The sequence below is a fragment of the Crotalus tigris genome, unplaced genomic scaffold, assembly GCF_016545835.1.
Source record: "Crotalus tigris isolate CLP2741 ecotype Arizona unplaced genomic scaffold, ASM1654583v1 scf7180000017969.2108049, whole genome shotgun sequence".
In the NCBI taxonomy this organism is placed as follows: domain Eukaryota; kingdom Metazoa; phylum Chordata; class Lepidosauria; order Squamata; family Viperidae; genus Crotalus; species Crotalus tigris.
In genome coordinates, this window is record NW_024096751.1 from 1,245,108 (window position 1) to 1,270,442 (window position 25,335).

At 40.1% G+C, this 25,335-nt stretch overlaps 1 protein-coding gene across 4 annotated transcripts in view; it reads left to right on the forward strand.

Moving 5' to 3' along the window:
• The first annotated feature begins 133 nt into the window (after positions 1-133).
• Positions 134-25,335, forward strand: part of DNAJB6 (DnaJ heat shock protein family (Hsp40) member B6) — a 73,270-nt gene continuing 48,068 nt past the window's right edge. The window contains exons 1-5 of one of the 4 annotated variants that reach the window (XM_039345680.1): positions 134-286; positions 13,208-13,297; positions 14,200-14,309; positions 17,173-17,229; positions 17,770-17,880. In XM_039345680.1, coding sequence (XP_039201614.1) covers positions 13,233-13,297; positions 14,200-14,309; positions 17,173-17,229; positions 17,770-17,880 — 343 coding nt within the window. In that variant the 5' untranslated portion in view covers positions 134-286; positions 13,208-13,232. Of the gene's footprint in view, positions 287-402; positions 856-13,207; positions 13,298-14,199; positions 14,310-17,172; positions 17,230-17,769; positions 17,881-25,335 lie in introns of those variants that run through there. The other 3 variants (XM_039345681.1, XM_039345679.1, XM_039345682.1) reach the window with 3 other exon arrangements.

A 25,335-nucleotide genomic window follows, 5' to 3' on the forward strand; every position in this document is an offset into this window, starting at 1 on the left:
TATTCTAGAACCTTCCGGAATGTTGAGGCCATGACGAAATTACTCGGCGGGTGCCTCCCTCCCTTTCCCGGAAGTTAGTTACACAGAGATGCGTAGTGCAGAGTGACTCGCCCCATGACTTCAGGGGAATTTCCTGATCGAAAGCCACTCTTTCCCCCTCCCTCTTTCTTTGTTGCCATCCCGAGGAGGAAGCGAGAGCCGCTCTTCCAAAGCCGGGAAGAAATCCCAGATTTCCTCATAGCTGGGACCGAGGAACAGCCCGTAAACAAGTTCCGGCTCCAGAGCGGTGGGCGTCTTTCTAGTTCAGCCCCTCTTTTCGGTGGCGGGTAGAATCCTAAGGGCAGAGCGAGGTAGCAGCCCTCCTCCCTCCTGGTAGGCCTAAGCAGAGATAGGACGAGGAGGAAGGTTCAAGCATCCCTGTTATCCGCATTTCCCCGCTCGAAGGGGGGGTCTTCTCAGTTGACCTCAAGCGTGCCGCTCGTAACTTAGCTGCGGCACGGCCCGAGATTCAGAAGGGCGCGTCATTCCGGGAATAGGTGCCTCGGGCCCTCTCTTTTCGGGATTTTCCCCGGAAAGGGGTGGAAACCTTTGTCCCGGAAGTCCGCAGCTATATATACCCCTCTTCAGATTTTTTTTTCCCTCGCTCTATGAACGCTGGGCAATAAAGGACGGGGGTTCTTCCGCTGCATGCGCGTGACGCACTTCCTGTTCACGGCCTTGCCAGACGTTGTGGAAGAGCTGCTGCTGCTGCTGCTGTTGCTGCGTTTGCTTCCAAAGCGGGAAGGCTAGCGAGCTTCGAGAGGAGAGCGGAGGGTGGCTGTCGCTGCTCGCGAAGGGGGAACGAGGAGCGAGCGGGTGAGCGCGGAGGCGGCCAAGGCGGGAAAAGCAGTTACGGGTCACCAGCAATTTAGCGCGCGCGGGTGGGGGGAAGGGCCCCGGCGGCACCACCACACCACTGCAAAATTGGGGTCTCTCAGCAACGGGTTTTGCGTTCCCCGCCCAGCCCTTTTTTCTTTGGCTCGTGCTCTCTCCTGATTGGCCAAAGCGCGCCCCGCGCCGGGGAAAAGAGGGGAGTGGTCGTCTGCAAACACAGGGTGGGTAGATTAATGACGTCGGTAGGGGAAGTCGGAGAAGGCCGGCGCTTGCCTCCTTATGTTTTGGATGCTGCCTTAGAACTCCGGGTCCTTTTCTCATCGATCTCTCGTCCTTTCTCCGCGGCGTTGCCTTTTTGCCTCAGCGGCTAAGCCTGGGCAAAAACGGGGACACCTCAGAAGGGGCTTGCCTGCAGGTGGGGGAGTCAGCCAAGAGCAGAATTTTATAGCCATGGCACCTTTAAGATGGGTGGGCTTCGACTCGAGAATTCTCCAGTCAACATGTGGGAAATTCTGGGATTAAAGTTCACCCATTTTAAAGATGCCAAGAATGAAAAATACTGACTTGGAACATTAGGATGGATTGGCGAAGGATGGCCGTGAAGAATAATTAAAATGCCAGTATAACAACCTATGGTGAATTAATTAGAAATACATAATTTAACAACCAGTTACTAATAAATGGTGGAGCATTTGCTGGCTAGAAAATTCTAGGAGTTGAAGTCCATGCATCTTAAAGATGCATAGGTTGGAAAATATTGCTCTAGAGCTTCAGAAATCATCCTTTATAAATGTGTTAAGAGAACCAAAAAGGTCTGTTTCAGGGGAGAAGATATTGACGCAGATAATACAAACCGTAGTATTCCTGCTTGGAGTAAGAGATACTTTTTATTTTAACTGCTTTATTTTTAAGTGAAGTACTTCACCTTGAGGTAACGTTAGTGGAAAGTTTATAGTGGCTTAGTTTATTTGTATGCCACAGGCTGCTGATTTCAGTAGCACAAGGATTCAGTGCTGTCTCAAAAAGATAAACTGTGATGGTGTGTGGAATTTATTGCTGATAGCAGTGTTTCTGTCCTGTGCTTTGCCCAATGAAGTGGGGGAAGGGAACTTTGTCCTTTTTACTCTAGCCCAGTGGTTCTCAACCTTTCTAAAGCCGCGATCCACAATACAGTTCCCCATGTTGTGGTGACCCCCAACCACTTATACATCACCGGGTGCCAGGGACATAGCCAAAGAAAAGGGGGAAAAAATGGCGGACAGCCTTGTTTGGTGACCCCCGTGAAATGGTCGTTCGACCTCAAATGGGGGTTCCGACCCACAGGTTGGGAACCACTGCTCTAGCCAGACTTAGTTTTTGTTCTTCACTGTAAAAAATTCTATTGTTATAAGAAGGCTTACAGCCAGAAATGATTCTATAACACTGTCTCTTATAAATTGAACCATTATGATAGCTTTTTACTCCAAAGCAGTAAATGGTTTTAGCTGAAATGAGAGAGAATTAATTTTGCCTCAGATTTCTTATACATCATGCACATAATTATTAAAAGTAATATTGTTTGTCTTTTAAAATTTCAGTGATAGAAATTGAAAGAATAGCTGGCCATTAAAATTTCCTTGAAGTAGAAAGGAAACATTTTGTAGACAAGATTTAAAGAGTTTTAATGCTAGGTGTTTGTTTTATAGGTAATATTAACATATTTCACCTAATACTACCATTTTCTTAGTAAATAATCTGGAAGAAAAAATATACAGATAGTCCTCGACTTACAGCCACAATTGAGCTGAACATTTCTGTTGCTAAGTGAAACATTTGTTAAGTGGATTTTGCTTCATTTTACGACTTACTTGCAACAGCTGTTAAATTAGTAACATGGTTATTAAGTGAATCTGCCTTTCCCATCTACTTTGCTTTGTCAGACTGTTGCAAAAAAGGATCATATGACTTCCAGGACATCACAAACATATAAGTATATATGAGTTAGTTTCCAAGTGTCTGAATTTTGATCATATGATGATGGGGATGCTGCAATGGTTGTAAGTGTGAAAAATGATTGTCACTTTTTTTAGTGCCATTGTAACTTTGAATGGTCACTAAATGAACTGTTGTAAGTCAAGGACTACCTGTATAAGTACTAAAAAGAGTCTTCCTGTGTATTAAAAAAACACATCCATCACTATTCAGTCTAATAATACTTGACAGTAACTGTTCTAAATAATACTTTGTTTAGTACCTACATAAAGCTGCTGAATGATGTCATTTGTCCACATGGAATGAAATATGCTGATGATTAATATTAGCATATTTGTCTAACTTTACCTTGGGCTACTCAGATAATCCCCTCAAGTTCTTCTTTGTGTCTGGATGCTGTAAGGGCTTGCATAGAGAAAAATGTGCTTCAACTCAGTCCTAATGAGTCCAGGAAGCTGTGGGATTTTAGCTCTCCTGTACCTGGAATTAGAGATTTTTTCGCCTTTGCTTCTGGAGGGGTTTGCAGCACCCCACTCAAAACCAGTGCACTCTTGGAGGAGTCTCCTGGGTTCCCAGTTCCAGCTCAAGGAGTAGAAGACATTTGTGGCCAGGCAGGCCTTTGCACAGCTGTATCTTGTGCTCTAATTGTGCTTGTTCCTGGAGCATGTTAGTCACCTCTCATTTTGGGTAGTGCTTTATATAGGTTGCTATTGGTCGGGAGGTCTTCTCTGAGTTCTTTTCTCTTTGCAGTTGTTACTAATATCTTCATGGTTTACAAACTTTATGCATTATTTGTGATAGATATTATCTCATAGTGAAGGTATTCATGGTAGAAACAGTATGAAATTCTAGATTCTGAAGTTTCTGCTAACTAAAGAAGCTTAGATCAATCAAAGTCTTCTTTTTATTTAAGAAGATATAATTACCTTTTATAGTAGGGATATATATCTTCCCCCATGCTGTTCTGAAAAAAAAAAATTAGTCTCTTGCAGATTGAATTTCCAGAAGGGTAGAGAAGGTACAACCAATACAATACTCTTTTCCCAATCTTAGATGTACTATTAGAAAATGTGTTAGCAGCTCATAATTCTTGAGTTATTTTAAAATTAAATGGAATAATTAGTAAACTAATATTCCATGGAAAATAAAATTGGCAGAACCGGGTACTTGTATAGTTATTAATAATCTGTATGCTCTGAAGCAACCTTATATTCATATCTCCTTTGCTTTTGGCCATGTAACTTTTGAAACAGTGAATCATGTCTGATTTTGATGAAATAGAAGTAAATAACAATTTGTGCAACAGTCACTCATTTGCATTGCTGTGTTGCTTCTTTCCCTTCAGCTGCTACTATTTTTTAGTATATCATCCTTCCAGATGTCCATATATATATTTTGTGTAGGTTCCTTAGCCATTCTTTACCACCATTTTGCTTTTTAATTCCTTCTATTTCCTGGCTCCCCCTAGATAGATAGATAGATAGAGAGAGAGAGAGAGAGAGAGAGAGAGAGAGAGAGAGAACCTTTATTGTCATTTTTTTTTACTGTGGGCACAGTGGCACACATTAAAAATGAAATTTAGTTGCTTGCTCTCAAAGTTCTTTATATGTTTTAGCCTTGAATTTTCCTTTCTGACAATAGAACACACACATAAACACCCCTTAGATTTGTTGCTATCAGTTATACTGATCAGATCTGCACCATCTGGAGGCCACCAAATTGCCAACTTCTGATATAATACTAAAGACATTTAATACAGTATCTTAATTAGCAATAGCTCCTAATATGTAATTATTATTGAAAGATGTTTGTGAACAACTGATTTCCATGAAACTAGATTGCCTATCTTGTTTCATTGAAATCAGCTGTTCACATTTTTCAAAAGATGGTGTTGTAATTAGAAAAACTTATTTATGCTGTCTTTAGCATAGTTTCCAAGTAATATCAGAAGAATGTTTATTTATGCATTGAGCCTTTCCAGGATAAATACTATTCAAGCATATCACTATTTACAAGGGTTATTTAAATGCTTTAAATGGTACAATACATTGCTTGATACAAGGTGTCACCTAACTAATCTTGGCTGAGCTCAAAAATTTTAGCTGGGTTGGACCTGCTATTTGTTAGTGATTTATACAGATTTATTTATCAATTATCTATTCCAATATTAATACTTGCTTGAAGCAATAATCACACAAGTCTGTAAGCTAGATTTAGGTATTGGGAGGAAATGCTGGAAGCTTAAAATTAATTTCATATTGCTGTCAAGAAAACTACATGCCATGTTCCTAATCTAATCAAATGTCAAGTTTGACTTGGATACCTGTATTTTTATATAGTTAACTAGTTATTTCATAAGTAATTAGATTGTGAATGGATGCTTCTCCAGCACTGGAGATGGATAATCCACGCAGTGGGTTGAGACTGTATTCCTGGCCAATCAGATCAGTCAGCCAAAGTTGCCACGCCCCGTCTTGGACCATGATCCTCCAGTCTTGACTGATCTCGCCATGAAGACACATCTAGAACTTTTGGCTCCTGGGCAGGTATAGTTCCTTTCCATTAGGGGGGGATTTTTTCTAGTAGCTGAAATTGCTTAGTTTAAAAGTTAATTAGAGATAATTTAATTCAATTTAATTGACCACTCAAAAATTTCCTTGCTAAATTGTAAAACTCAGGAAGTCAGATTCCTACAGGGGAAACCTCCCCCACTTAAAAGGGGGAAATCCCTAACTCCCCTCCCTAACCAACCCCAGCCACCTTCCAACAGCCGGCAGCTGCCTTAAACAAACGGGGGGGAGGCTCGGGCAACCCCTCGCGTTTAAAACAAACAAACAAACAAAAAAAAAAGACAGAAAGGCAAGCAGTTAGCGAGGGAAGCGGAGGACAAAGGGGACGCATGCTGGGAGGGAGATTGAGTAAGGGAAACAGCTGGCGTGCGAAGGAGCAGTCTTTTCACTCCAGGCTGCTCAGGATTTTTTAAACGAGGCGCCATTGTCTGCACAGCTGGAAGCACGCGCAGCTCTTTGTTACAACCGCACGTGGCATAGGCAGCCTTGTTAACACATGCGCAGTAGTTTCCTGGCAGCGGCGGCCATATTTTTTGTCCAAACAGGGGAGTTAAAGTTCCTTAAGGAAGCTAGGTTCAGCCGCTGGAGTGAATAATAGGCAAGCAGTACTGGGGTACTAAAGCATCTATTAGTCATTCAGAGACATTCAAATCAGACACATAGCTACTGATGCCAGGACTTGGTGTCTTCTACCTAAAGTAAATAAGAACCTTTCATAACTAACTGTGTTTAGTTGCCTTTGGCTCCTTCCAGACTTCGGGTCCCCCATTAGTGGCCCGTACGCCTCTGGATTTAGTGGTGGGTTCCAGGCATCCCCAGTCGCGTGCCTGTCCTTACCCACCATAGTCAAGCCGGGTTCCAGGCATTCCCATTAGCGTGCCTGTTCTTATCCGTGCACAGTGACTAACTCTGACAATTTGGCAGAGTCTGCTCCTGAGTTCCAGACGCCCCCAGTAGTGCGCCTGTCCTTACTCAAAGTTGGAGCTCTCCTACTACCTGGGTCCCCCCTATCGCGGCCCAGCGTTAGTGGAGAATGGAGGAAGCAATCATTCCCTCCACTGGAGCCCCGCCTTCATCCTCTGGAGCACCTGCTTCAGAGGATTCGGAATCCTCTGCAGCCCCTAGGAAGGCTGCAAGGAAGTCATCAAAGAAGGCTGACAAACAGGCAATCAGAAGACACCAAGCCCTAGAAAAAGAGTTCGACAGAGCCCAGAAAAGGGCCAGAATTGAAAATAGGCAGAATGGGGGAATAGGTTCTGATCTACCGCTGGGTCTCCCTTCATCCCCACGGGCCATTTGGTCATTAGGGAGCTCATCACAGTCCCAAACAGAGGGTGGGATAGGCGAATTCTCATCGCTCTCCCGATCCCCCTCCCCACGGAGGTTGCAGGAAACCCCGAGGACCATGCTAACCACAGCACCTGCAGGGTCCCAGGCAATGGTCACTCCTCCTGCATTGACGGGGGATCTGCTAGCTACCCTAATAGCACAGGCAGTGGACCGTGCATTTGAGGCCAGGGCTCAAACTTCAAAAGCCAAGTCTCTAGGACTTAGAACGAGGCATCGGGAGGAAACGGAGGACCATCAGGACCTCTCCTCCGTCTCAGACTCGTCGGTCTCTGAGGAAGCTTACCTGGACCAGCCAGGTACGTCACAAGGGATTCAAATGTCTGAGGAGGAGGAGGACACCTCACCTCAAGGGCCGTCCTTCAGCGGCCTGTTTAACCCTTCTCTTTTTGTTACTATTCTGCGCAAGGCTGAGGCCACAGCCCATCTGGGGCATGGGACACCAGCGGAGCCTGTCACAGTTGACACGGAGGCTGAGCCGACGTTCGCCGAAAAGGTAACCACTCAACACCGCATACCATGCCCGACCATGTTCCTAAACACAATAAGGAAACAGTGGGCAGCGCCAACCTCCCTACCGCTTCCTAGCAATGCGGAGAGGAAGCTATTTAACGTAGCAAAGGAGCTAGAGGGAACATTGGAGGTGCCGGTGGTGGACGAACCCATAGGTCCCCTGATATCGGACACGGCCATATCAGGAGATTTTGCTGAGGCTCTTAAAGCCGAGGACCGAAAGAGTGAGTCCAACTACAGGAGAACGCACCAGGCAATAGCTTGGGCTACCAGGGCGTCTACCTCCGCGTCCTTTTTCACCAGAGCCACACTTTGTTGGCTCCGTGAGCTACAGGGCCGGGTTCCCATGGAAGATATACGCACTCATCAGGAACTCAGCAAAATGGTAGCGGCCACGGAATATGCGTCGGACGCAACACTGTTAGCGACCAAGTTTTCAGCCAAGGCAATGGCGGCAAACAACACGAGCAGGCGCATCCTCTGGCTAAAGAACTGGCAGGCGGATACCAAATCCAAGTGGAAATTGGCTTCGGCTCCGTACCAAGGGGCAAAGCTGTTTGGTGAGGCACTAACGCCATACCTGACAGAGAACAAGGACAAGCGCAAGGTCCTTAAACACATGCTTAAAAGGCAGGACAAGAGACCCGGCTCCTGGGGAAGGAAACAATCCTTTCGTACGGAAGCCAGGGTCAACTACTTTCAAAATTCCCAACCCTTCCAAGCTAGACAGGATAGGGAAAGACAGGGGGACAGACAGAACACAAGACATAGGCAAACACAGGGAAGACGGCCCTTTCGGGGGAACAACCGCCCCTTCCGCCGTACCAGATGACTCCCGCCCAGACCTTCCCATAGGGGGCAGACTAGCAGGGTTTGCTCCCCAGTGGGAAGAGACCACCACGGACGTATGGGTCAGGAACACCATACGTCATGGTCTATCTCTAGAATTTCTCTCAAAGCCCCCGAACCGCTTCCGCCCGTGCCCCTGTCCCACAAACCCAACAAAGAGAAGGCTCATGAACGAGGCCGTTCAGCACCTTCTAAACATACGGGCCGTAGAGCCGGTGCCTATGAACCAGAGAGACCAGGGGTTTTATTCTATCCTCTTCGTGGTCCCAAAACCCTCGGGGGGTTGGAGAGCCGTTTTGGATTTGAAAAGGCTAAATTTCTACATAAAATACCGCAAATTCAAAATGCAGACACTACGCTCCATCCTTGGAAGCGTAAGGAAAGGGGATTTTCTGGCATCGATCGACCTCACGGAGGCATACTTGCACATCCCTATCTCTCTGGCTCACCGCCGCTTTCTACGGTTTGCCTACAGGGGGCACCATTTTCAATACAGGGCACTTCCATTCGGCCTGTCATCAGCGCCCAGGGTGTTCACCAAGATTCTGGCGGTTCTGGCAGCACAACTAAGAAACGTACCAGTCAGAGTCCAGTGCTACCTGGACGATATTCTAATCCAGTCATCGTCCGCCCAGCAGTCTCGGGCGGACCTAAAGTTAGTGATAAAAATGCTGCAGGACCACGGCTTCTCGGTGAACTTTCCAAAGAGCCATCTAACCCCAACTACGAGAATACTCCACCTGGGAGCGGTCATAGACACAAAGGAATGCAAGGTGTACCTATCACAGGAACGCCTCAGCAGCATAAAGAAAGCCGTAAAACAGGTAAGCCGCGGTCAGTCAGTGACGCTGGTCTGCCTCTCCCAGCTGCTAGGGAAGATGATATCGACCATAGCAATAGTTCCTTGGGCAAGGCTGCACTCAAGAGAACTGCAATGGTTCATGCTCCCGTTTCAGAGACAACAAATCAGTGCATCCCGGAAGAGGGTAGGCATACCTCTGAGAGTACGACACTCCCTCAGGTGGTGGCTATCTCCAGCTCTCCTCAGGGGGTCCCCCTTCAGGGAACCAGACAGAGTAGTAGTCACAACAGATGCGAGCTTATTCGGCTGGGGAGGCCACTTGGGGACCAAGTGGACACAGGGCCGCTGGTCAGCGGTGGATCTCCGACACAACATAAACTGGCTCGAGCTGCGGGCTATTCACCTAGCGTTAAGGCATTTTCACAGCAGCATAAAAGGCAGGCACGTACTGGTCCTGACGGACAACGTGACAGCCAAGGCCCACATAAACCGTCAGGGGGGCACACACTCTCGCTCGCTCTCGGCCGAGGCCCTCCTACTGGGGGCCTGGGCGGAACAAAATCTGGCCTCCATAAAGGCCGACCACATATCGGGGGAGGCAAACATCCAAGCAGATCTGTTGAGCAGATCAACAATAGATCACTCGGAGTGGCAACTACACCCGAGGATCTTCAGGGAGGTCTGTCACCGCTTCGGGCTTCCCCAGGTGGACCTTTTTGCCTCTCCTTCCAATGCCCACCTAACTCGCTTCTTCTCCCGATTCCCATCCAAGGGAGCAGAGCAGACGGACGCGTTACGGAGCCCATGGCCAAGGGGGCTCCTGTACGCGTTTCCACCCTTACCTCTCCTTCCGGCGGTAGTACGCAAGATTCTGCGGGAAAGGGCCGAGGTAATCCTTGTGGCCCCTTATTGGCCAAGGAGACCTTGGTTCGCAGACTTGAGGAGTCTCTCCCGCACGAATCCATGGCGGATTCCTCCGGAGAGGATCTCCCTCAAGCAGGGGGAGATCTCCCACCCAGAGCCACAATGGCTACAACTAGCCGTCTGGCTCTTGAACGGTCAATTTTAGCCAAGGGGGCTTGCTCACAGGGTGTAATTAGGGTCATACAGGCATCAAGGCGCCCCTCCACGAACCGTATCTACGAGGCCACGTGGAGAAGCTTCCAATCATGGTGCTCTAAACAGGAATTGTTACTCGAAGGGATCACAATTCCCAAGATCCTAGAATTTTTACTAGATGGCCTAGAGAGGGACCTCTCGCCAAACACACTGCGCAGGCAAATCGCCGCCCTCTCAACTATACTTTCTGCCAGCCCCGGTGAATCCTTGGGCAAGCATCCCTTAATACGATCCTTCCTCAAGGGGGCTGCAAACATCAGACCGCCAACCGTGCATAGGTATCCATCGTGGGAACTACCACGAGTACTACAAGCTCTTACCAGAGCGCCCTTCGAACCACTCAAAACATGTGACATTCGCTATCTGACCCATAAGGTAGCATTCTTGGTAGCCATCACGTCAGCTCGGCGGATATCCGAGTTAGCTTCTCTCTCAATGAGGAAGGACCTGTGCCATTTTCACAGGGACAAGGTAGTCCTAAGAATAGACCCTTCATTCATTCCAAAGGTCAACTCCCTTTTTCACAGATCACAGGAAATAGTCCTACCAGACTTCTGTCCAAACCCAGCTCATCCCCTGGAGCAACAATGGCACACCTTGGACGTACGCAGGGCACTAAGACATTACATTTCACGCACAGCGGAATTCCGACGCTCGGAAGCGCTTTTCATATCCTTCAACCCTGCTACTAGGGGCCGGAAGGTCTCGTCCTCTACCATCGGTAGGTGGATTAGGGCATGCATCACGGGGGCATACCAGGCGGAGTCCTTGCAAGTCCCCAAGCATATCACGGCCCATTCCACAAGGAGTGCTGCCACCTCAGCAGCATGGGCCATGCAGGCTTCTATTGAAGAGGTATGCAGGGCAGCCACTTGGGCCTCGCCCTCTCCATTCATTCGTCATTACAAAATCGACAGGTACTCCTCTGCAGAGGCCTCCTTCGGTAGGAGGGTTCTCCAGCAGGTGCTAGACCAAAGTTGCACACGGGACCAGTCTATTCCCCAACCCAAGGGACAATAGGCTTTGGTATGTCCCACTGCGTGGATTATCCATCTCCAGTGCTGGAGAAGGGGCGTTGACTTACCTGAACGCCTTTTCTCAGCACGGAGATGGATAATCCACACCCACCCTTATAGACTAGAATAATAGGGTATATTTAGTGGAGCCAAAACGTCTTACTGTCAGTCAATGGCTGCGCTCGAGTCAAGACTAAAGGATCATGGTCCAAGACGGGGCGTGGCAACTTTGGCTGACTGATCTGATTGGCCAGGAATACAGTCTCAACCCACTGCGTGGATTATCCATCTCCGTGCTGAGAAAAGGCGTTCAGGTAAGTCAACGCCCCATTTGGATAAATCACAATATCATTTCCTGTAGTATGTTTTTTGTTTTTTATGAACCAATCTTACATTTCTCTTCTGAGTAAAAGAGGGATTTGAATATCTTTTCTTACTTTTATGGGAGCTTATAGCATAGCATGTTGGGTACATTCCTGCTGTTTTCCTACCCTAATCTTTATGAAAATGAAATAAGTTTTTACCTTCTGCACTTCCTGGAAGACATGAGAGAATGTGCAGTTTTGTTTTCTGACAGCAAAGTAACATCAGGAATTCTCCAGCTGATCTTTTCCTCATAAAAACATTGCATAAATGAGGGAGGACACTGCCCCCTCCCCCAATAATTAGGGGTATTACAGGATTGTCCACACATTTTAAGTGTTTGGTGGCCTTTCTGCATAACCAAAACCCAGTTCCAAATTAGCCACATCACTTGGAAATGATGTGATTATAAGCTTTAAGAATGTCTCACAACACTAGAAAGGAGGCAGAGGCAAGCCATTTCTGAAAAAAGTGCAAAGAAAACTGCAGGGATTAATCCATTCAGTCACCACAAAATGGTACATTCCCCCTCCCTCATAAAAGGAGAGGTTGCTTTCAGGCCGCGTATTCAATGTGCAACCTTTCAGGATGTGTTTGATGGTGCTTTTCCCAGAATTATTTTTGTTTAAATCAGTTTATTTTTCTTTTACTCCCCATCCCTTTTCTTTCTATACTGCAGTGGTTAGTTGGCAACAATAATACATTCTTCCTTTGCTCTCATGTTTTTCTAGTGAGAATAGAGAATATGGGAAAGGGTGCAGGGATATATTCCTGAGATAGGTATGTAGAGCCACAGGAAGAAGAGAACCGATTTCTTTCTAACTTTCTGTATTCAAATTGCTTCTGCAAATAGATTTTTGAATCCTAATGCATACACATAATAGTCTCCTGTGCTTCCTGAGCAATAAAATTCAATTCTAATCCAACAGCAAAGTTTCTCCAATATAGTTTGTTTTAAGAATAGTTGTTTTAAGCTGTTGGATGGAATTTTAAAATTCTGTTCTTTTAAATTTTGTCTTCATTATATAACTTTTATGTCAGTACTGCTGCATACCACCATCCTCTCTTTCACTCTATAGTTTTCATTAGTTTAAGTGATTATAGTATTATTAATTTGTTAAGGTGCCATAAGACTTTAATATCAAATAATTTCCTACAAGAAGTAGATAAAAACTGATTCAAAAGCACTACATTTAATTCTTTGCTGTTTTATTATTTATTAATTTATTAAATTTTTATCCTGCTTTTATTACTTTATAAATAACTCAAGTCAATGAATATACCTAATAACCCTCCTTACTATTTTCCCCACAACAACCTTGATATAAAAATCTTTGTAGTTTTGATGGAATAAAAAATATTTCAGATGTATTGCAAAATGGTTGTTTGGTTTAGCGTACCCAAATTTTTGGCAAAAATTAAGACTCAGTTACTATCTTACCTGATTAAAAACTTTATTAAAACAGTTTTGTTATTCAAAAATATGCTCATTATTTTGTCATCTAGATCAGGAGTTCCCAACATCCGGGCCATAGCCCACCAGCAACTAGGCCGCGCATGCGACCGAAGCCCTGTCTATGCATGCACATGCTCCAGGCAGTGCATGAAACCATGCCCCCCCAATCTGTGGAAGAACCGCCCTCCATGGAAACCAGTCCAAGGCTCTTTTCCTACAAGGATTTTTTTTGTGGCAGTGATTTAACAATCCATATTTTCATAGTGTACATCATACCTTTTAAGAGAAATTTGTGTTTTTATATTGAAATGAAGTCTTGATTTTACAGGATTCTTATCCGAACGCAATAAAACATGGTGGATTATTATGAAGTTCTAGGAGTGCATAAGCATGCCTCACAGGAAGACATTAAAAAAGCGTAAGTACCAATTTTTAAAGCTATGGCAGGTTATATTATATTCCTTGCATTAGCCATTTTTTGAGGGAGGCTTTAAACCACATAAAATGGGGTGTCTATAAACAGTCTTCCCATGCTTCCTTTACTAACGCTTGGGGTGTTTATTTGTATGTTTACCTAGAATTAAAGCTTATAATTGAAATTATGGTTGGTCGCTCAGCCAGATGTTTATTAACTGCAAAAGACTGTTTAAAGCAGAAGTTTTTTAAAACATACAAACAAATGTGGCTACAGAAAAAAAATCATATGTGAGAAACTTACATTAAGAATAAACATTGATCTTACAAAAATTACTCCCTAGAATTGGGACAAGTTTATTGATCAGTTGGCTGTAACTTCTAAATTAAGAAATTGATGGGTAATTCTAATTTCCTAATCATTCCTATGATTCAGTTATAGATTGATAACATAGGATAAATAGTTAATAGTACAATTCTTGTAATATGGCAGTATCTAGAACTGAAGAGTATGGATGAGATTTTAATTAAATAATTTAATAATTAAGGTTTTGTACTTTTTCACATATTCTGTTTATGGGATTTAGAACCCCTGTGAATTTCCCCTACTGCCTTTCCCCCCCATTTCCTTCTATTATAGAGTGCAGCCCATCCAGATGTTTTATCCTTCTTAGATTAGTTCTTGCAAAATGGCCACAATGTGTAAAGATAAATCTCTCAATCCATTAGGAGCAAATTATTATATTTATCATGCATTAGGAAATTAACATTGGCAATTAGTATGTCTATCAATGTTAAAAATGTTAAAAATTCTTAGTTTATCAGGCTAGCCACTAGCTTATTCTTTTGTTATTTTTTTTTATGCAGTGTTGTTTTTGAATAAAGTATCTTTGGTTTTGATTTCAGTTACCGTAAACTAGCATTGAAATGGCACCCTGACAAAAATCCAGATAATAAAGAGGAAGCTGAGAGACAATTCAAGCAAGTTGCTGAAGCTTATGAAGTCCTGTCAGATAGTAAGTATAATATGAAAGAATTCCACATTTGTGTGGCAGTTAAAACATGCCTAAAACTATTGAATATATATTTAGAATGTCAAAGAAATTCTGTAACACTGAACTGGGTAGGAATATTCTCCTCCTCTGGACTTTCCTTGAAAAAAATAGATGTGCTGCGTTGGATAATTGTAGGCAGTAGCTGTGGAGAGGGAAGGAAAAGAAGGTGCTGGTAAAATGGAGAGCAGGTTGAGTATTTAAGGGAAAGACAATTTATATCATTTCAGTAATCAATTTCAGTTTGTATTTAAATACAGGTAGTTCTCGACCTTTAACATTTCATTTAGTGACCATTCAAAGTTACAGTGGCACTGAAGAATGCGACTTATGACCATTTTTCACAGTTACGATCTTTGCAGCATCCCCATGATCCTATAATCAAAATTCAAATGCTTGGCAATTGGTTCATATTTATGACTGTTGCTGTGTCCCAAGGTCATGTGATCTCCTTTTGCGACGTTCTGACAAGCAGTGGGGGAAGCCAGAGTCACTTTACAATTGGGTTACTGACTTACCAACTGCTGCGATTCACTTAACTGTGGCGAATTAGGGTGTAAAATGGGGCAAAATTCACTTAGCAAATGTTTCACTTCACAAAATTCAGAAATTTTTAGCTCAGTTGTGGTTGTAAGTTGAGAACTACCTGTAATATAAATTATATAAATTAGGCCAAGATGAGCAGCTCGATCTAATTACACTCTCCCTTCCCACCAATATGTCACTTGAGATTTTTGGCAAATGTTTTGTTCTTTATTATATGTTAGGGCAACGATTCCCAAACTTTTCTATACCCCGCATCCCTAGAATGCTTCTGATGTATTCTTGCACCCCTTACAAATGTTTGAAATAATGGCAACAAATTATACACTATAATTTTGAAACTTCTAAACCCAAGCTTTTGCACACTCACCCCCCCCCCCGGAATATCGTCTTGCACCCCCAGGGCTGTAAGCACCTCCAGTTGGGAACCCTTGTGCTAGGGCAGTGTTTCTCAACCTTGACAATTTTAAGGCATGTAGACTTCAACTCCCAGAATTCTACAGCCAGCAATGCTGGCTGTGGAATTCTGGGAGTTGAAGTCCACATGCCTTAAAATTGTCAAGGTTGAGAAACACTGTGCTAGGGTTTCCCAAAGTATAATCTCCCTTGGTGAGGTGCAGACAGAGCAAGAGAAGATGTGAAGAACTTTTTAGTTGTACATTGTTGCAATAAATCTATGTTTCCCGAAGTTTCATTGTATCCTTTTCATATCATTTTGATGTTTGGATTTTTAGGGGAGATGTATAAATTAAGATTGCAGGTAGTCCTTGATTAATGATGGTAACTGGTACTAGAATTTCTATCGCTAAGCAACAGAGTCATACAATGTGACATTATGTGACTATGCCACCTCCATATGGAAGTTCTGGCAGTCCCCAGTTACTATTAAACAAATCACTGCAGGTTGTTAAGCAAGCACTGATATGACCATGACTTCTGACTTCCTGCAGTCTTCTCCATTAATTTTGCTTGTGGGAAAATGATACGAAAGATTGCAAATGGTGAGCATGGGAGTGCAGGCCGCTGTGTCAGATAGAATGTCAAGGTCTGGTCATAAGTGCCATATTGTTCCATTGTAAGTTCGAACAATACACTAAAGAATAGAATAATAGAACAGAATAGTATCTTTATTGTCACTTTGAATGTACACTAATCGGCATACATTAAAATGAAATTTTGTTGTATACAGCTCTGAAAGGGTCACTGCCTCCAATATACACTACATAAATATGACGAAAAGAAATGAATAAATACAAAATTATGCATATACCCACATATATTATATGACACAGAGAAACAACAGTCTAGTTCGAGTTATGTATACATGTGTGTAGCAAGAAAAATGAACTTTTGCGAGTTTACCAGACAGATGACATAGGGAATAAAGCCATAAAGTGGGTGTGTGGGGTCTCTTAACAATGCTTTGAGCTCTAAGCACATAGCACTTATAAGGGAGCGAGCTTCCTATGATCTCTGTATGGACTTTCTATCTGAGGCACTGCTGTCACCAAATCAGACAGTGATGCAGTTTGTTAAAATGCTCTCAATTGTGCCTCCGTAAAAAGTGGCCAGGACAGAAGGAGAAAGATGTGCTCTCTTCATCTGACGCAGGAAATGCAGATGGTGGTTTGCACGCTTCACTAAGGATGAGGTGTGGAGAGACCAATTCAGATTGTTAATTATCTGTACCCCCAGATACTTAATACTGTTGACCACTTCTACAGCTGCATCCTTGATACTGAATGGAGTATGACTATGCCAGCTCTTTCTAAAATTCTAAAGGGAGGTGTGATGACAAAAGATTTAGGAACTTCTGTCATATTATTAATCTATGATAGTGTGAGGTTGTGAGATTTAGGAAATGCTTCCTCAGCCTGTCATAGATTTTGCTAACTTTTGACTGAATTTAAGAAAAAATAATATTTTGGTGCATAACCAAAAGTCAAGTTATTTATTCAGAGAAAGATATCAGTTTTGTTACATATTTCATCCTACTTAAGAATTATATCTTGATGTCATTATAATACATTCCCTATAGCTTTTTCATAATCTTTAGACTTACGGCAAATACCAGAGATTGATTTTAAAAAAAATACTCAAAGAAGAGACTGGCTTGTCTTCTCTTTTTTCCTTTATATCCTCAACCTGGTCTTTTAAAAGTCAGGGAATGTTGCTGAATAGGATTGCTATGCTTGGAGGTATTTAGAGGGGAATCCATAGAACAGAGCAAACATGAGATCATCGAAATAGTTTGTCTTGGATTTATACTTCCTCTTCTTTACAGCTAAAAAGCGGGATATCTATGATAAATATGGAAAAGAAGGGTTAAATCCAGGTGGAGGTATGTAAGGATTTAATTCTGCTGCTCCTGTTTTTTTAATGTAAATGTGAAACCACATAGCTTTGCTAATTAGAAAGGATAAAAGAGTGAGAGGATAGAATAACTGATAATTGCAATAAAGAAAATTGGAACCTGCTTCTTTATATCTTTTTTCTTCCTTTTCTCTTTTTTCTTTTATCACTTTTTAAAATTTGTATTGTTTATATGTGTAAAATTCTTCAATAAAATTAATTTAAAATGCTAAATGTTTGTGGAACAGACAGCCAATGGATTTTAATAGATGTGTGTACTGATTTGGGTAGGACAAATCTACTCTAACTATGGCTACATATAATTAAAATCCTTACATTCTATCTCTAATCTGGGAAGAATTTTGAGAAAGAAAAATAAGAGATCACATGCTCTGCTGCATTTGATAAAATGACAAAAATTCAAGAAATACAATTATTACAATTTGTTATTAAAATGCTGTTCTTGCTAAATTATATAAGGAATGTTTTAATATTCTGGAAAATGGAATATTGAATACTCTTTTTATAGGTGGAAGTCATTTTGACAGTCCATTTGAATATGGTTTTACATTCCGGAATCCTGAGGATGTCTTTAAGGAGTTCTTCGGTGGGAGAGATCCATTTTCTTTTGATTTCTTTGGTGAGTACTTTTGAATTAAATTTGAGTGTCAAATACTAAAATTTTCACTTTCCCCTACTTTTAAGAATTCTCATACTTACGGCTTCTAATCCTCTGGTTTTCCATGTATGTTGGCAAAAAGATACTCTCAATATGTTCAAAATCTTATTTGGTTTCTTTGAATACTTTGGAGTGCTGAAGATCTGTACAATAAATCGTGGCCTATAGCTGTATAATCCTTTAAAATGTTTCAGAATTAATTTCTTTTGATGGTGTCCTTGAAATTGATTAATTCATAGAATCACAATGCTGAAAAGAGCCTTGGAGATCTTCTAGTCTCAATACCAGGATAGGAAACCACATATCATCCTGAATAAATAACTATCCTATTTTTCTTGATAATTGCCACAACTTCAGGAGGCAAACTGTTTCATTACTTAAATAGCTTCCATTTTTAATAGTTGTATAGATATATTTTAAGATTTTAGATGCAATTTCTAATGCTTTCCAGCGCAGATGAAATTAGAATGAGTTCAGCTTTTTCACAGTTTGAAATGAATAGCAAACCACATCCTTCATTCCCCGTTTATATTGGTGCAGTAGCCAAGAGGTGAAAGCGCTGGCCTCCCACTCGGAAGATTGAGAATTAATCCTAGGCTGCGACAGATGTTTCTCTAATAGGACGCAAAGAGAAAATATCTGCTGGGAACTCCACATAGGTGTCAGAAAGGGCATCCAGCCAGTAAACTCTCAGCTCCATTCAGTTGCCCAGACTCTACCCTGAAGCAAGGAATTACTGGGTCATAAAAAGAAAAAAAATCTCTTTTATATGTTGTGATATGCATTAGTTGTCATGGCTATTTGTCTATTTTTTGTCTAGTTGGCATTCATTCTGCCAAGAATATGCTTAACATTTCTTAACAAAGGACCACAGTATAAAAGAACCAGAAATGTGACAATTGTACAGTTGCTTTTAATCAAGATGCAGAAAGAATTTTTCCTAAACCACAGAAACTGATTTGAATGGATTTGGTTTCAGCAGGTTATAGACAAGAGAAAAAATATTTCCCAGTAACTACCAAATTTTCCTAACTAGAGCAAGACATTGTGACTGTTAAGCATTGCAGTTCATAATTGAATGAAATGGCATCATTTTATTGGAGACACATATAGCCAGGAACATCAGTCAATCTTCATCAATGGATTTCTCATTCTGTGCTATGCAGAGATATTGAAATGCTGCTTGCAGATTGGAGGACCCTTGCTGTTAGTGGATTTTTTCCCGTTATCTTGCTATTAAAATTCAGCAGATATGGTTTTGCTAGGTAGACTTTGGGAAAGGTTAATGCTTAAATGAAGTGGAGGATGTTATTTTCAAAAAATTTAAGTGGAATCTTCTGTTTTGGGTTTATATATAAAAATCTTGTTTGCTGTGATAGATAATATATTGGATAATATACTAAAGAGTGCAATTGCAGATTTTTTCTGATCCTTTTTCAATTGTAGATATGATCAACTGAATTATTTCTGTGTTACCTAGTCAGAATAGGTTTGTATAGTTTGACTTTTTGTCCTTCTAGGCAGAAAATGATTACTTATATAAGAGAATTTCTATTTTAATGTCTGGAGTTGGCCATGAGAACTTTGGGCTAAAGGTACCCTAAAATACTGGGAACATATAACTACCTTTCATTTTCATCTAATAATTGCAGAGAGGCTGTAGAACTTAAAAATAAAACCTTTAGTAACTGTTTTGGAGTGGTCAAGGATATAGAAGTTAAAATTAAAGGGATTAAGTTCTGTGGATAGAGTTCATGGGTAGATTTGTCTGAGCTGTTCTTTAAAGCATTCATTCTCTATGAAGTCTCTGTCTCTGTGATTTTGAAATAGCTGTGAATCTAAGACTAACTGAAATTTTATTTGGTTTTGATAGGAATGCCTTTTATTACCTAAGGCTGCAAGTCTTAGATTGTACTGAAAAGAGACAATGACAGTAGGCTGAATTTGAAGAAAATTCAAAAATTTCTGATAATATAAAATATAGCAACTAGTTGTTTCAATGGCCAGATATTCAGGGAAAATGGGAGGACGACTGAGTATTTATGTTTACTGCCTTAAGTTATTTATAAAAATAATAAAGGTGGAATATAAATCAATAAATGAATAAAATTAAAAAATAATAGTTCTTATATAAAATGTTTCGGTTGCTGGATTTGTTTCGGTGTCCAAATGAAGCTGTAACTTTTGGGCTTAAAAATCTATTTTCATTCCGGGTAACTTGAATAATTTGCCTCATCTTTAGAACAAAGATAAGGATCCTGTAGTCCTTCAGATGTTGCTCAACCAGCATTGTTTAGTGCACATAATAGACTCTCAACTTATGGTTTGACTTAGGACCTCTTAAAAAAAATTTTAAATGTATTTTTATGAAATACATAAGAAGTAATAATTTTATCTGGTTAAAATTAATCATTCTTAAAGCCCTACCTACGGGGAACCCTGATGGCTGAAGCTTTTAAGTTGAACAAGATTGTGCGCCTCTGTTAATTTTAGTTACATCTTTTGATCTTGACTGAAACATACTGCTTGAATTTTTGCTATATTTTGGGACTGCTTGGGAAAAGGTGATTCCCCCCCCCCCGTATCTTAAATATAATAAACGTGAAGTTCTTTTTCTTCTTTCCAATGGAATGGATCTATTTTTGGAGAAATTGCTCCCCCAGAATTAATTTCCTGTCTACAGTAAGAATAAACATGGAAATGAATATGTTTAAAGAATAGTAACTTAATTGGTAACTATGAATAATAAAATTGTCTTACTTATCCCATTTATTCAGTAGTTGATATCTTGGTATTAGAAAATGAGTTTTGAAGATATCCAAAAAGCCAAGAGCATTTTTGGTGATAAATCTGAATTTAATAAGATAACTAGTATTACATTTTAAGTATAAAAAAGAACTCTTAATGATGTGTGGGGATGCTCATATCTTCAGAGAGTAGACAGAAATATTTAACTAACATTCTTCTTTCCTAAAGAACAAGCATTGAGCTTGGTCTTTCATTGAAATAGAACTTTTATTCACTGATGAATTTGACAGTATTATCCTGCTAAGCTTCTCAAAGTAATATATTTAAATTCTTGGGAGATAAGTTTTTAAGAATGTTCTTGGGGACTTGCATTATTCAGTGGCAAATGTCTTTTATGTAATTACTGAACTACAATTGGTACTTTTCTTAGACACCTGCTCATTGCTTATCAGTTGGCTGCCAGAGGATTCTAGTAATGAAGGATCAGAAGAAAGGTCTATAGAGGAGCTTTTGGAAGAGTATAGCTTTGAGTCGATAGGAGAAATGGCAGAGGAGCTGGAGGAAGAGCTATATGAGGAGTATGGTGAAGATTCTCTTGAGGCATTTGAAGAATTTGAAGGATCTTTTGAGCTGGACGATGTGCTAGTGGAGGAAGAGGACTTTTCTGAAGAAGCAGACGAGTCTTTAGAGGAGGAGGAAGAAGTGAGTTTAGGGTCAGAAGACTGGGTAGAAGAGCCTAGCAGTATAACCGTGGAAGAGCTGGAAGAAGAAATAAGTGTAGGATCAGAGTTGGAGGAATTTTACTAAATAAATTTATATTAATAAATTCTATTTTAAGCTATCTGAAATGTCTCTTCACTTCTCTGAAGGATACTTACTTGGTATAAAAAAAGTCAAAACAACTGTGTTAACTAGAGCTAAATTTAAATGCAGTTTGAACTTTATCACACTTTTAGTAGCTTTGAGAGCTTTTAGAGTCACTTCGATGAATTCTAATTAGCAGAACCCAAAAGTATGTTTTATGATCATGGTACTGTAACTTGTCATTTTAAAACGAGAGAAAAAAATGTACAAATTTGAAGCTCAACTACATGTGTTTTTTAAGCCTTTTCAAAGAAATAAGAACACCCCGAATATTAAATGAGCTCTGTAGATGTACCAGAAACCTACTTGATTCATTTTTCTGAGAATGCCTATAATTACTTGTTCAGAAAAGTTAACAGAATAAATCTATTAATGATACAAAAACTTTGTTGTTACAAGCAGTCAGAAAATATAATTTTAACCCTTACCAAGCTTGGACATTAACAAGCAAATAGCTCTCGAAACATGCTGGAGATACAGATTAGTCTTCTGCTAATTAATTAATTAATTGGGATTCTTGGGATGAGTCTCACATTTATCCTATTCTTTTGCTAACAGATACCAAACTATTACTGTATATTCTGGCGTATAAGACAACCCGGCATATAAGACGACCCCCATCTTCGGCACCGAGTCACATGCCTAGAAAGTTGTCTTATATGCCGTAATTTCCGGCGTATAAGACGACTCGGCGTATAAGACGACCCCCGACTTCGGCGCCAATTTTACCGCTTGCGAAAGTCGTCTTATACGCCGGAAAGTACGGTACTCTTTTTCTTTATAAATAAACAAGAGAATAAAAGTTATTTAATTCTCCAAAGAGCATAATTAGCTCTTTAACATGTTCATATATAATATTTTCATAATATTGAAATACAAACTGAAACTATAAAATAAAGATGCTGGCTAATATAAATTAAGTTATTAACTGAGATGGATGGCCATAGAAATGAACAAAAATGCTTTTTATTAGCATTCTAAAATCATTGAGTTCTATTCAGTGCAAATTTTTTTATATATTGAAGGTAAGCAAAGATTCACATGGCACTTTAGAAGCATCTTCATGTCTGAATATACTTGAGTGGAACTAATGGGTGCAGCTGGAGACAATGTATATTTCCTTTTAGGTGCTGATGGAAAAAATTAAAAGAGACATGTTGTATAAACAATCTGAACAAATCAATGACTTCATTTTGGTTTGATTCTTTATTGAAGATTTTTAAACGGGAAAAATTTTCTTAGTAAATCTAGAGATTATCAGTTTCGAGTAGGTTACTTTGCTGTATATACAGTTTTAAGTCAACATAGTTTATTAAGAGATTTCATTATAGAAAAACTAGGCAGTGTAACTTGAATTTCTGGATTCTTAGATACAAAATACAGATGAAATTAATTGCATACAACTAAATGTGATTCTATAATTGAAGAATTATTTAAACTCCTGATTTTCCCTAGGAATATTTTAGACACCCTGAAATCATATTCATAGTAACCTGAATTGAAAAAAATAAACATCAGGTAACTTGGAAAAAAATGGCTATTTATAGATCCATAATAGTGAGCAGTAATATAATATAGTTCATGGGTACACAAGTGACCTTCATACTTTGTTCATGAGTCAATGTAATAAATTAGGCAGCTACACCAGTGGCTTTTACCTGATAATATACTGAACTTTAATATATAAAAAGACCCTTGTTACAGGAATGGTGTTTTATTTAAAAGATTCTTAAGCTATTGGTGGTGTTGGAAATATACTAAAATAGCACTAATCTTAAAGAAAGCCAAGTCTTCTACTAGTAGTTATAATTTAAGATATTAATGCAGACTGATTCTCATATCTTTTATGGTTGAAGACATCCTTTTAATTTTTCAGTGAAGCTGTTGGTCCTTGGGAAGCGTAGTAGAATGTTATCTTAAGAAACTTGTATGTACAAATATGAAAGTGAAATGAATATGTACTGTTTTCCTTTATGTAAAAGGCGAGTTTCATGAAAATGAAAATTAGTTGGATATAATGGTTGGGATGATTGACCTGAAGTCAAGAGATCCACTCGAAAGTATTTGTTGAGTTAAAAGGGCTGGAGGTTGAAGTCTTTGATAAAAAAGTATAAATACAAATCAATGTACTTTGGTCTGAAGCATTAAATATTAAAAATCTAGCTGACAGGGTAGGTATATCTAGAAGTTGCTGATTTATTTTGTCCTTTTAGATGGATGAAACTAGAGTCATATCATTTGAATGTTTATGTACCGTATTTTCCGGGGTATAAGAAGACGACTTTCTAAACCATGCAAATCTTCTCCAAAGTCGGGGGTCGTCTTATACACCCAGTCGTCTTATACGCTGGAAAATACCGTATTTTCCGGCGTATAAGACGACTTTCTAACCATGCAAATCTTCTCCAAAGTCGGGGGTCGTTTTATACGCCCAGTCGTCTTATACGCCGGAAAATACAGTAACTATAATATAATTGAAGTAAAAAACCCCATTGTAAATAGTTCTAATCTTTATATGCATACTGTATATACATGTAAAACAGTTTCTTAGGAAGAAAAAACAAGAGCAACCTACCTGTGGAATTCTTACTCTTAAGGATCCACCAATTGCAATAACTATTTTCCCTGTTATTAGTTTTTAAATTACATAATTCATCTAGGGACCGTTCAGAACCAAATTTTAAACATGTGATTTAGATGTATTTAACGTCTTGAAGTCTTTCTGAATATTTGATGAGATACACTTTAAAACAGTTTTAAAGAGAAGTATAATACCCATAAATATATTTCAAATAGTCTCCTCTTCAGATAGATTCTAAAAATATAATAATAAACAGCTAAATCTTAAAGTTATGTTGAACTCTACTTACAGTTTTAGGGTTTCAACATGATCCTATACAATTATAGCAGAAGAATGTCTTGTTGTTCCCGTTCCTCTCTTTTAAAAAAAAAAAAAAAATGATGTGTTTTACAAAGAAGCTGTTTGGCAATATGGAAGCTTGGAAGTTCTAGGGTTACCTGAAGTCCTTTGATCTAGATTATGTTGAACAAATTATTTTCAAAGTTTTTCAAATAAATTCATATATCCATTTATCTCTACCTAGATCAGTGGTTCTCAACCTTTCTAATGCTGCGACCCCATAATACAGTTCCCCATGTTGTGGTGACCCCCAACCATTTATACATCACCAGGTGCCAGGGGCGTGGCCAAAGAAAAGGGGGAAAAATGGCGGACAGCCTTGTTTGGCGACCCCCGTGAAATGGTCGTTCAACCTCAAATGGGGTCCCGACCCACAGGTTGAGAACCACTGACCTAGATAGTGGTATTTTGGGTTCTGTGGAGGTCTTAGACTATATACATTGATATATTGATTATAAAGTTCTGCGACACAGTCATTCTTCAATTAAATATTGAAGACTGCATTGTTTAAACTGTCTTATTGTGATAATGTTTTTCATATATTTATTTATACAGTTTTAAAGTATCTGGATCAAATATATGTCATAAGGTGACAAAATGGTAATGATTTTAAGACTAATGAGGATGAAATATTTGGATTAATAATTTACACTTTGCTGTCACGTAATGTTAAATTTCTAAAGAGAAATAAGTAATGCTTATAAGGTTTTTTATTATTTACTGATTTATATATTTTTGTGCAGGTTTCTTAATATTTAACTGGTTAAAACCTCGTTAATCAGGCTAATAGATTTAGATTCTTCATTACTGCAGCTTTTGTTCAGGTTCCTAAACCTACAAAAGAACGTAGTTGAAATGGGCAGTGAAACACAAATGTCTTATTT